Below are 12754 nucleotides of genomic sequence, written 5' to 3'. Positions count from 1 at the left end.
AATACAACACAAGAAGAGTTTGAATAAGATCAGATAGAGGCCCACTGTGAGCCTAACTTGTTGATCTCTGTAATAATATTAATAGTAATAAACTTGAGTTATAACTGAAAATGTGTGACGGACAGGACACAATTTTTTTGTTTTCAGAGCAAAATTTGGTGTTCAAAGCTTCTTAGAGGAAAAACTCAATCAAAATTTTTACAGTACAGTTTTCTGCACTATTTGGTCACATCTTGATAGGAGAATACTCAAAATACAAAAATGCATCCTCAGACAGAACATACAGTTCTTGAACAAATAAGCATCTTGTGTTGAACTTACCTTTGAAAACAAAAAAATAGTGTTCTGTTCGTCACACATTTTCAGTTATAACTCAAGTTTGGTTCAAGAAAATAGCTTAAAGTTTTCAAATCATATACTTCCATTATAGAATGACACTCTTTCATAAAATTGACAAGAATCTAGAAAGTCTACAGTAATATAAAATTAAGGGGATAGAAGACAGGCATATTATGCGTGTCGGACTGGACGTCCCGTCTGTCACAGATTTTTGCTAATATTTCAAAGACGAAATAAAGTATCAAAAATGACTTTAGTCCTGACTGATACCTTCTGCCACAGTACCATATACAAAACAACTCAAGTTCTAATACCTAACACATCTACTTCTATGGCAATTTGAAGACAGTTTGTCTTGTTTACAAACCCATGATACGGATTTGGTGCAATTCACCCAAATTCTGGAATGGCCCAATTACAAGTGCAATTCACGTGCAAAAGCCACTTTCGTTTTCTCCGACCAATTAGAATGCACGATATGAGTTACCGTGAAGTCGGGTAACTTGCATCTAAAACTGGACTAACTAACTAACTTGCCTTAAAGCCTACTCAGTGCGAAAGAGAAATCATGTATTTTTTAAAACGCCATTCATTGATAACTCAAATCAAATGACTTTGGTAGTTTGGTGAAATGGTGGCAGAATCGCAGTCCCATGTTTTGTCAGATAGTCCCAAGTTAAAACAGTTGACGGTATTGGATAGATGAGATATTTTTTTCCAATGGGATATTTTTTTCCAATTGAGGCTGGACTACAATAAGTTTTGTCAATTTGACAAAGGAAATCATGACCATGTCATCTTTAAAGAGTGATTCAGTCTAGGCTTCCTTTCACTTTATCGATATTAAGCGCAAGGCAGATTGTGCTATAATATTTTGGTTTTGCATTCGATTTCAATCAAAGGTCTTAGTAACAGGATGCGTGTTTTAACAGCATGGCTGGGTAGAAAATTCTAAACATAGAGTTAAATTAATTCCTTGTTGACGCACCGGACTTTACAAACACCGGTTGAGCTAAAAGAAGGGGGTGCCATTTTTAAGGAGGGCTTGATACAAAAATAGGCTAGACTTAGGTACTGATGGTTCTGTTCAGTTTTACGGTTTTCTACATTTTATTACTGTTGAAGTTGATATTGAAAGATTTTAATTTAGCCTGGATAAAGAACTTAACTTTTAATTTGTGTTAATTCAATCTATTTTAGTATACAGAAAAATAAAAACCAAAACCAAAATGTCTTTTTATGGATTCAAGAAACAATTTAACAAAACCAGTCAGGTGGGTATTTTTCAATTATAATAGCATACCATAGAAAATGTAAAATGTAACCAGCAAATTTGCAGAACTAAAAAATGAAGCAACTTCCTAACTGTAGAAATTTTTGTCATCTTTCCTGACTTCATCGGCATAGCTCAACAAAAAATGATATCCTGATTATAATGGAAGCTAGAAATTTTACAAAAATCTTAAATAATAAAAACAAATTTAAAATAAAATATGATAAAAATTCTATTAGACGAAAATTTTCTGTTCTATGGCCAGCTATGGCATACCTTAGTGGGTGTTGCCCACTATGACCAAGTCCATCATTTCAATTATACTTATGGAAATATCAAGCCACCCCTATTATTTGAGCAATTTGTAATTTTGCCTATAATAATTGACTTTTTGTGAAATTGAAAAATTAGTTTGAGTTATTAAGTTTTATTTTATCAAATTGTAATTTTATCTCAACAAAATATCTTTGTGAGGTTAGAAGTAAAAAATTATCATAACCAGGTTGTACAATTTTTCAAATCCACAGCTTGAAGAACTTTTTCCAATTTTTTATAGTTTTTGAGTGAAAAGGTTGCAGGCAACAAAGGATCTCAACTAGACGAAGAATATGTGGAATTGGAAAGGGTATTGATTGAAAATTTACTATTATAATATAATATAAAAAATAATAATATAAGGTTTGCAGGGTTACAGGCCACCGTGAAGACACAAGAGCCTCTATAAGCCACTCGTATTTTTTACAATGATCTTTTTGATAATATGTTTTACAGCTTTTTGAAAAGAAAGGTTTCTTGCTCAGATGTCATTTCAATCAAAAAATTAGAAGTAACATTTTTAAATTAATATGAAATTCAGACTAAGAAATTTTTTATCATTCTTAAGTACAATCATGGCCATTCCTTCTCATTGTAACCATTCTTTCTTTTTTAGAAAGTTGATATTGTGACACAAGGGATTGGAGATTTCCAGGCAAAAGTCAAGGAATATTTGCAACCTAATCCAAGTAAGAAAGCCTGGACCAACAGTAGAAAACCTCTACCCTTCCAATAAAAGATTTTAAAATTATTTGATATTGATACTCCAATATGCCAGCATTCTCATTTCACTCAGTTCTCAGTTCACTAAAACCTAGAATATGGCCAAGCTGGACCTTGGAATTGAATATGAGGCATTTATCAGGAAAACCTGAAAAAAAATAAATGGTTGAGTTAAGTAAACTCTTCTAAACATTTCTAGATGCAAGAACCAGACTAGCTATGCAAGGCGCCATTCAGAAGGCAAAAGGACAACAACGGAATGTTAGGTACCCACAGCCTGAATTCAACTTAGGGGATGTATTCACAAGGGCAGGTGCTTCTTTGGATGACGGCTCGCCATACTGTATGTTATGTTTTGTTTTTGTTATAACTTTAGGAAATTGAGTACCTTATTACCGTGGTGTACCACGAATTGAGTATCTTAATTTTTAGCATGGACAAAATTTTGCAAATCAGCCAATTTCTTTCATTTTCCTGAGGCCCGGAATCTTTGAGTTACAAATCTTCGAGTTAGAAACTTCGAGTTAGCTAAATGATGACGTCATAAAAGTGCAAATTATGACATCATTCGACTCAATCTCGACTTTTCATTTTCAAAAAAGGATTTTTGAGTATAAATTATAAAGTTTTTTGAGTTAGCTAACTTTCTCTCTTTTGTCACAAAACCTTTTTTCGAGTTAGCAAACTCGGATTCTTCAAGCATATTTTTAAGATTATTGTTCAACTATATTGGAGTAGGTTTGGATTTTAGTAATTTTGAAACAGCTATTTTATGTTTTTATCTTACATGTTAGTGTTACTTATTTAAATTACAAAACTTCTAGGTTCGGCTCTCACAGACTTGGGTGAAGCTTTCAATCAAATTTCTGAGTTCAAAGATACCATGGTAAGAAATTGAATTGGTCTTTCTGTCTTGTAAAATTATTAAGATTTTAAATGGGAATTAAATGTTTGATTTCAATGACTAATATCATTTTACCAAGGTATCAGTGCTTTTAAATATTTTTCCAAATATAAGAACTAATTGAATGTAATGCTGGGTTATTCTCAACAGGCTTGAAATAACATTAAACCAAGGAAACCAGTTTTTGTTCAGGTAGATACCAGGATGAATTAAGCTAACCATCATCTTTTCTTTCTTTTAGGAATATAGCGTCAAACAAAACTTTTTGGATCCGCTGTTTCAAATTCAACAAAAAGATTTGAAAGAAATTCAAGTATTCTATCAATTTTATAACTTCTTTTCTAAATATTTTTTAATCCAAATCTTTAAGCTTTTTTGTTTTATTCGTAACATTTAAAAACAATATTCAAAGGCCAAAATTACTGATAATCTCCACTATTAGGGATATTCTTGACATCATCAGAATAATGACGAATGATAGAAATATCATTTTCAATCTTCTGTTCTTTCAGCATCACCGTAAAAAGTTGGAAAGTAGGCGGTTAGATTTTGACTACAAGAAAGGAAAAGGTGCAAAAGGTCAGTATCTAAATCAATTTTTTGCCCTAAATTATACTTTTATCCTTTTTTTCATAAATTGACTTTGATGTAGCTACGGTACTGTACACTAAAGCTGAACGTTTTCACTATACACTTCGGATAAAGGATGGGAAAGTGAAGACATTATTTGTATCCAAAGTTCAAAGCACAGAGAAACTATTTCATTCATATGTTTTATTTTGCAACAAACACAGTTTTAAAAAACTACCAATTCAATTAGCTTTTTCTTAATAGGGCTAAACAATTCGACATTTAAATATACATTACGAAGCACAGTTCCTGTAGTGTTCATACTGCTTTCTAAAATATTGAACTCAAATAATTTGATTTTTGAACTCAATGCATTTTCTTCTCCTTTTTTCTTCTTTTCAATCCTTCATCCTGATGAATTACAATACAAAATTTACTTTCCAATCGTGTAGGAGGAGGTAGATATTTTATTCAATTTTACTAAAAAAACTAAACTAAAACTAAAAAAATATATATAATTGTATTTTTAACCAAAAATAAAACCAAAAATTAACTAAAATTGATTTAAAAGAACTAACTTTTCGAATTTACAACTAAAATTCAACTACTAAGAATCTTGATTGTAAGTACCAGAGAAACTACTACATTTTTACCTCCACAAAATTTCATGCAATTAATTCATAAGATTTGAATTCAAAAAATTACTCATGTCTTGGTATAACATTTTGACTAATTGCATTTTACATGTCTTCTAGGTGAAGTTTTGTGCAAGAATCTTGAAATTATTCTTTTTTATATTTCAAATCGTATAGATTCTAAAGAAAATAACAGCCTCACCCTTCAAATTCATTCTCTTAAAGTGAGACCCTCACTTTTTTTCAGATGCTGGCTAGACATTATTAACTGATTCATTCATTTATACCTTATGCACCTAATATTTTTCTAGCCTCACACATAAGCACCCTCTCATTTACTAAATTTCATTCATTCATTCATTCATACCTTATACACCTAATGTTTTTTTCTAACCTAACACATAAGTATACTTTCATTTACTAAATTTCATTCATTCTTTCATTAATACATACACCTAATATTTCTTTTTTTTTGCTGATGGCACACATAAATTCATTCATTCATTCATACCTTATACACCTAATATTTTTTCTAACCTAACACATAAGTATACTTTCATTTACTAAATTTCATTTATTCTTTCATTAATACACACACCTAATATTTCTTTTTTTTGCTGATGGCACACATAAATTTATTCATTCATTCATACCTTATACACCTAATATTTTTTCTAACCTAACACATAAGTATACTTTCATTTACTAAATTTCATTCATTCTTTCATTAATACATACACCTAATATTTCTTTTTTTTGCTGATGGCACACATAAATTCATTCATTCATTCATACCTTATACACCTAATATTTTTTCTAACCTAACACATAAGTACACTTTCATTTACTAAATTTCATTCATTCTTTCATTAATACATACACCTAATATTTCTTTTTTTTGCTGATGCCACACATAAATTCATTTATTCATTCATACCTTATACACCTAATATTTTTTCTAACCTAACACATAAGTACACTTTCATTTACTAAATTTCATTCATTCTTTCATTAATACATTCACCTAATATTTCTTTTTTTTGCTGATGGCACACATAAATTTATTCATTCATTCATACCTTATACACCTAATATTTTTTCTAACCTAACACATAAGTATACTTTCATTTACTAAATTTCATTCATTCTTTCATTAATACATACACCTAATATTTCTTTTTTTTGCTGATGGCACACATAAATTCATTTATTCATTCATACCTTATACACCTAATATTTTTTCTAACCTAACACATAAGTACACTTTCATTTACTAAATTTCATTCATTCTTTCATTAATACATTCACCTAATATTTCTTTTTTTTGCTGATGGCACACATAAATTTATTCATTCATTCATACCTTATACACCTAATATTTTTTCTAACCTAACACATAAGTATACTTTCATTTACTAAATTTCATTCATTCTTTCATTAATACATACACCTAATATTTTTTTTTTTTTTTGCTGATGGCACACATAAATTCATTCATTGCATTCATACCTTATACACCTAATATTTTTTCTAACATAAACACATAAGTACACTTTCATTTACTAAATTTCAGTCATTCATTCTTTCATAATACATACACCTAAATATTTCTTTTTTTTTGCTGATGGCACACATAAATTCATTCATTCATTCATACCTTATACACCTAATATTTTTTCTAACATAACACATAAGTACACTTTCATTTACTAAATTTCATTCATTCTTTCATTAATACATACACCTAATATTTCTTTTTTTTTGCTGATGGCACACATAAATTCATTTATTCATTCATACCTTATACACCTAATATTTTTTCTAACTTAACACATAAGTACACTTTCATTTACTAAATTTCATTCATTCTTTCATTAATACATTCACCTAATATTTCTTTTTTTTGCTGATGGCACACATAAATTTATTCATTCATTCATACCTTATACACCTAATATTTTTTCTAACCTAACACATAAGTATACTTTCATTTACTAAATTTCATTCATTCTTTCATTAATACATACACCTAATATTTCTTTTTTTTTGCTGATGGCACACATAAATTCATTCATTCATTCATACCTTATACACCTAATATTTTTTCTAAGCTAACACATAAGTACACTTTCATTTACTAAATTTCATTCATTCTTTTATTAATACATACACCTAATATTTCTTTTTTTTGCTGATGGCACACATAAATTCATTCATTCATTCATACCTTATACACCTAATATTTTTTCTAACCTAACACATAAGTACACTTTCATTTACTAAATTTCATTCATTCTTTCATTAATACATACACCTAATATTTCTTTTTTTTGCTGATGGCACACATAAATTCATTTATTCATTCATACCTTATACATCTAATATTTTTTCTAACTTAACACATAAGTACACTTTCATTTACTAAATTTCATTCATTCTTTCATTAATACATTCACCTAATATTTCTTTTTTTTGCTGATGGCACACATAAATTTATTCATTCATTCATACCTTATACACCTAATATTTTTTCTAACCTAACACATAAGCACACTTTCATTTACCATTCATTTATTCTTTCATTCATTAATACATACACCTAATATTTTAAATTTCTTATTTTTGCTGATACATAACATAAACACTTTTTCATATTTTACATATACTGAAATTTTATTCACTCGTCTAATATGACATATGCATTTCTAAAACATTTTAATGATCTTTAATTTACTGAACCTTACTAATTTCCCTTATGCAACACTGCAATTTTTACCAAGATTTATATATAAGCTATTGCAGTGGTGTTTATAAATCTTGAATAATATGATAGTTTTGAGCAAGGGGCTACTTATACTACACAATATATTGGTGAACAATATTCGACAATATGTTTTGCGGACCATAATGTAAAAAGTGAACAACAGGTTTCGTTATAAAAAGGAATTTCTTTCTGTAAAATTCCCTTATATTGTTGGAATATTGCAAGTTGAGCTGGCATTATACCGTGGAAATCTTTTCGACATCTTTTCAATATATTGCCGACACTAAGTAACATCTTTTCAATATATTTCCGACACTAAGTAACATCTTTTCAATATATTGCCGACACTAAGTAACATTTTCTCAATATATTGCCTGACATTGTGTAGTGAATGTAGCCCTTGACAGTTTGTTTATTAATCGAAGTTCCCATTTTTATTCGTCACTAGCGATTTTCTTATTATGCATTATAATTCATCTTATCCAAATTCCATAATTGTTTGGGGTTTTACTCAAAACCTATTGACGAGATTTCAGTCTAGGCTCCAAATTTGTATAACTATTTTTTTCAATTTCCAACCAAACCTTAAACAAAAAGCTTGGGAACTTACACTTCTTTTCTCTCCTTTTTATGAACAGTACCAGAGGAAGAATTGCAAATGGCTGAAGAGAAATTCGATGAATCGAAGAACCTAAGTTATAACAGCATGATGAACTTTATGGAGAGTGATGTATGTATTTGATGTTTTTGGACCTACCCCGGTGGGGTGGAGGTCCTATAAATTAACGTTCGTTCGTTCATTATTACTATTAGCTTTCCTCGTGATTGGCTCATTAGTTTTTTCTGATTTTTTGCCCAAAGATGTGTAACTAAAAACCCTCGAATGTGACGGGGCCCGATTTTCGAAAAAAAAAATTTTGGGCAAATTTGGGCCAAAAAACGGCTAAAAAGAAATACAGCCGCTTTAAGACCAACTAACTGTCAGCTCTACTGCTATTTGACGTCAGATCTTGTCTTTTGATCGTACTGAAGTCGGTATGTTTTTGAACTTCAGGCGGCTGTATTTCTTTGTGTCTTTTAGTCAGAGAGTTGTTGTAATACTTTTTTCTGCTCAGAATTTCATGGTCTTTCAGATGGTATCAATCATTTTCGTTTATTTTGAGTTTTGAAAATCAGCTATTTCTCTAGCCCTTATTTCCCTTGCAGTTTTGCCTATGGCGTCACTATTTTGGTCATAAAAAGTTTTCCCGGGCCTAATCCGTATCCTCCCTCTCAAAAATATCTTGTAATATACTGTTCCTTTGAATAGACTAAAAATGGCTAGGTCGTAGAAAAGATGTCACGGAACCCAAGGCTTGGCCCCCTACTAAAAGTGTAATAATGTACATTTCCATTCAAATATATTTTTCACCAGGTTGAGCACGTGGGTCAATTACATTCATTCACGGAGGCTGTTGCTGAGTACCACAAACAATGTGCTGAAGTCATGGAACGAGTCTGTGCTGAACTCGGTGAAAAGTAAGTAAAATCATGGCATTTTGCACATTGAGTTTAAAAGCTAGACAGGAATCTTGAACCTTTATAAAGCAAGAAAAAGTGGACGATAGATTTTATTTTAAGATTGGAGTTTTTTTGGAATTGGTACCCGAGAAGAAGCCATGGCAGTGTTAAAAATTAATGTCTAACGCCGTTATATCATCAAAAGAATTTGAGGAAAAGTAGGCCTAGCGCTCTCGATGCATTTACACCACTATCGAGTAGTGCCGCCATTAGGGTACCACTTTTCAAAAAACTCCGATCACGAGTAGTGCCACCATTAGGGTACCACTTTTCAAAAAAACTCTGATCAAAGATTTTGCTTTACCAGGATTGGGAAACTTGGTCCAGGGTATATAAAGGTCAGTGGTTTTGAATAGGGAATAAGTGGCTTCATTTCTCATTCAAGAGTGTCCCCTCTTGCCACTTCGGGGCTTCAAACTCAACGATTTTGCATCTAACTGGTTCACCAGAAAATTAAAACAAATTCAACAAATGCTAAAATAATTTTATTCTCTTCTTTAGGTTGAATGAAGCAGCCAGCCGACCACGCGCTGAACGTAGCTTTATTTCCCGCCCTGTCTCCAAGTTCAGTACAGGAAGTACTGAGTTTGAAGTACTTGAGGCTGACGGTAGTGCGGCATCCGCCTCTATTTCGGCACCTGTTGCGCCCGCCCGTGATGTAGCCCCGCCCGTATTGGCGGTTCCACCTCCACCCTCCAAAGTTCCCAGTGCTCGTGCAATTTATGATTTCGAGCCAGGTGAGTGGATCGTTCGTTTATTTTACTTCGACTTTTTTCCATTCAAAATTTAACAATTCAAGATTTTCAAAACCTCCAATGACACTTTTAAGGGGTTTGACCGTAGTGAAATTTTTCACACACTTTAGGCGTACAAACTTTCGTGAGGTTGAGAATCGCATTTTCTTTTCGAGTTTCACGAAAAAGTCTTTTTTGAGAGGATAAACCTTCGCGAATCAAGGTATGAGAATGGCTTAAGGGCTCTGACCATAGTGAAATTTTCATAATTGCCGTGTTTAAAATGTGTTTTCTGACTGATGTAACCAACAAAACTATGGCATGTTATACATTTTCTGTTAGAAAAACTATTCCTGAACCTGAAAATTCAAAAATTGCATTGAAAAAAATCGATGAAGAAGAAAATGAAGACTTTTACGAGGAAGAGTATTTCAACTTTGAAGAGCTTAGTTAAGGCGAAGAAAAAACATTTTGAAAGATTTTTCGTTGTAGATGGTGTATCTTTTACCGAACAATAAGAATTTTTGCGGAAAACCTTTGTAAATGCTTCTTTGCCTCGAAATCTTCAAAATAGTGGTTTTTCATCAATTTTTCATCTGGATTTTGCTTAAAAAAACAGTCATAACTTTTGACACATCTTTTCAGAAAAATTTCCGCAAAATTTAAAATAGTTCAATTCTTTGCGGACAGTGTAAAGAAATTTTGTAACAAAAAAGTTAATTACCCATTAAAACTAAGCACTTTTTGTAAAAAAGGGTGATGCGACATATTATTAACATCTTTTTAAAGTTCATAACGTCATTTTTGCAATTAAATTCTTAATTACTCTTAAGGGATTCGATTAAAAAGTAATTTATAAAGACAATTCTTTGTTAAAAGTGTTAAGGAACCTGAAATATAACTTTTATGTGCAAATACCAAAATCAATTTTTGGACTATGGTCAGAGCCCTTAAGGGGCTGAAATTCGCGAAAATCGCGTAATTTTTCTGCTTCTGAAAGTTTGTACGCCTAAAGTACTATGTACAAAGTATGAATTCTGCCTATTTTATCCAACAAAAATATAGCATGTTATACATTTTTGTTAGACTAACTGTCGCTTGATCTTAAATTTGAAAATTGGACTGAGAATAAGATTGAAAAATGAAGACCTTCCGCTGCAAGAACCTCTCTGGGTCAGTAGAACAGGTCACTTTAGATACACTTAAAGAATCTTAAAGTATTATATTTTCTTTTAAATAGAAAATGAGGGTGAATTGCCTTTCAACGAAGGTGATATGATCGAATTAACTGGACGAATTGATGAGAATTGGCTTGAAGGTAGATTTAATGGGCATTCTGGTTACTTCCCGGAAAATTACGTCGAAATCGTGGTACCGTTGTAAGAGAGAGGGAGGTTTGTATGCTTTTATGTCACTGATCTGAAAAAAGTGTAGATAATAGCGAGTTTATGTATTTGTAGTTGTGAGGACGGCGGAGTAACCGAAGGGATTCTGAAAAACCCGTAGTTCTGACCCGCAAAAGTGCTGATTTACCGTCGTCCTCAGTCAGTCAGGATGAAGACAAACTCAGGTATAAACTCGGTAATCTACATCCTGCCAAAAATTTAGATACGTCAAGTATTTACATTTTACGCTGTTTTTTTTTAGATCTGTGATGTATTTAGGTATTTTTTTTGTTAATTGCTAATTAGTTGGATAATTTGAAAATTTAAATTTAATATTTTTTGATTAGGAGAAAAGGGAATAAACGGCATTCCATTAGAAGTTTATTCGTGTATTTATTGGCAATCTTTAAGCGTTTAAAAAGTGATAAGAGAATTTTTTTTTTGAATTTTTCTTTTCAAATTTTCTCGAGAAATGAATAGTTTTTATTTTAGAGCCTTAGCCTTCTTTGGGTCTTTGTACTAAATAATTGTTTAGATGTTAGGAAGGTGGAGTCAATATCGAAATCATATTTTTGTCGATTCGAATTATTATAATAGCATTTTTAAGGTAGAATTTGATTCATGTTGACCAAGACTTTGTCAGCTCAATAGTAAAGGAAATTGGTACATATTATATATTATATTTTTTTTGAACGTCAGCTTCATTTGTGTATTCTTTTTATTTCTGATTACTCGTTACGCTTTGGAAAGATCTCCCAGCTCGCCATTTTTTAGTTTGGGATGTGCAAGTCCTAAAACAAGGTCTCAAGAAGGTACTATTTTTCCGAACTGGAGACCATGTTCAGACGTTACGGTTCCGTGCTGTTCCGAAACGAAACGGCTTCGAAACAAGTGTGAACGTTAAAATTCGAAACGTCAAAAAAGAAGACGTTACAAAGCAAAACAGATCGAAACAGTTTCGCTCCATTTTTTTCATCGGAGCGGAACTGCTCCGTTTTCTTGCATCAAAACGGAACTTTTCCGTTCTTGCACCGAAACGTTCCGAAACCAATATGAACAAACTCAATCTGTAACGAAAATCATACCGTAGCGAAACGGAACAGTGACGTATAAACATGGTCTGAAACGTTCCGTACCACAAATACAGTGCAACCCCAAATAATTTCAACCGCCACATTAAATTCTGCAGATAGATAACTTTAATTTGGGAAATTTGTCATTTTTGCTTTAGGGGAAGTTTGCAAGTGGAAAAGTATATAATAATTTTATATAGATTTGATAAGTTGTTTATTCTTGCTTTTTTTTTCGTTTGTCATCAATTTAGAAATTTAAAAATCATTGTTATTAGGAAATCATCTTGTCAGTTAGTCTTCATCCCTCTTGGTATTTTGAGTTGTGAAAACTCGACAGTCCGTACTGTTTTCGGTGTTTTCGACGAGGAAATGGTTGGATAATTCATTTCATAAATTACCTTATCGGGGAAAATTTTCGTCACTTGGCCAAAATTTCGTCACTTTTCCCCGACGAAGTTTTCCTCGATAAGGTACGTCAC

General features: G+C 31.7%; 1 protein-coding gene across 1 annotated transcript; it reads left to right on the top strand.

Annotated features, from left to right (window-relative positions):
* Positions 1–1539: 1539 nt before the first annotated feature.
* On the top strand, positions 1540–12554 carry LOC136813063 (endophilin-A3-like). The gene is made up of 11 exons (XM_067069585.1): positions 1540–1613; positions 2169–2237; positions 2544–2616; positions 2850–2993; positions 3475–3536; positions 3796–3867; positions 4067–4133; positions 8162–8253; positions 8938–9041; positions 9585–9820; positions 11058–12554. The coding sequence occupies exons 1-11, from the start codon at positions 1569–1571 to the stop codon at positions 11198–11200; spliced, it is 1107 nt and encodes a 368-aa protein (XP_066925686.1). The 5' UTR covers positions 1540–1568; the 3' UTR covers positions 11201–12554.
* Positions 12555–12754: the final 200 nt, after the last annotated feature.

The sequence above is a fragment of the Clytia hemisphaerica genome, unplaced genomic scaffold (assembly GCF_902728285.1).
Source record: "Clytia hemisphaerica strain Z4C2 unplaced genomic scaffold, Clytia hemisphaerica genome assembly, whole genome shotgun sequence".
Classification (NCBI taxonomy): Eukaryota; Metazoa; Cnidaria; class Hydrozoa; order Leptothecata; family Clytiidae; genus Clytia; species Clytia hemisphaerica.
This window is presented reverse-complemented; position numbering and strand designations above follow the sequence as displayed.

What these genes read in the sequence shown, in the direction of transcription:
- LOC136813063 (XM_067069585.1), top strand. Translation starts at nt 1,569, where the DNA reads ATGTCTTTTTATGGATTCAAGAAACAATTTAACAAAACCAGTCAG. An exon ending in AATATGTGGAATTGGAAAGG is followed by an intron (nt 2,238 to 2,543) that starts GTATTGATTGAA and finishes TTTCTTTTTTAG; the next exon opens with AAAGTTGATATTGTGACACA. An exon ending in CTGAGTTCAAAGATACCATG is followed by an intron (nt 3,537 to 3,795) that starts GTAAGAAATTGA and finishes TCTTTCTTTTAG; the next exon opens with GAATATAGCGTCAAACAAAA.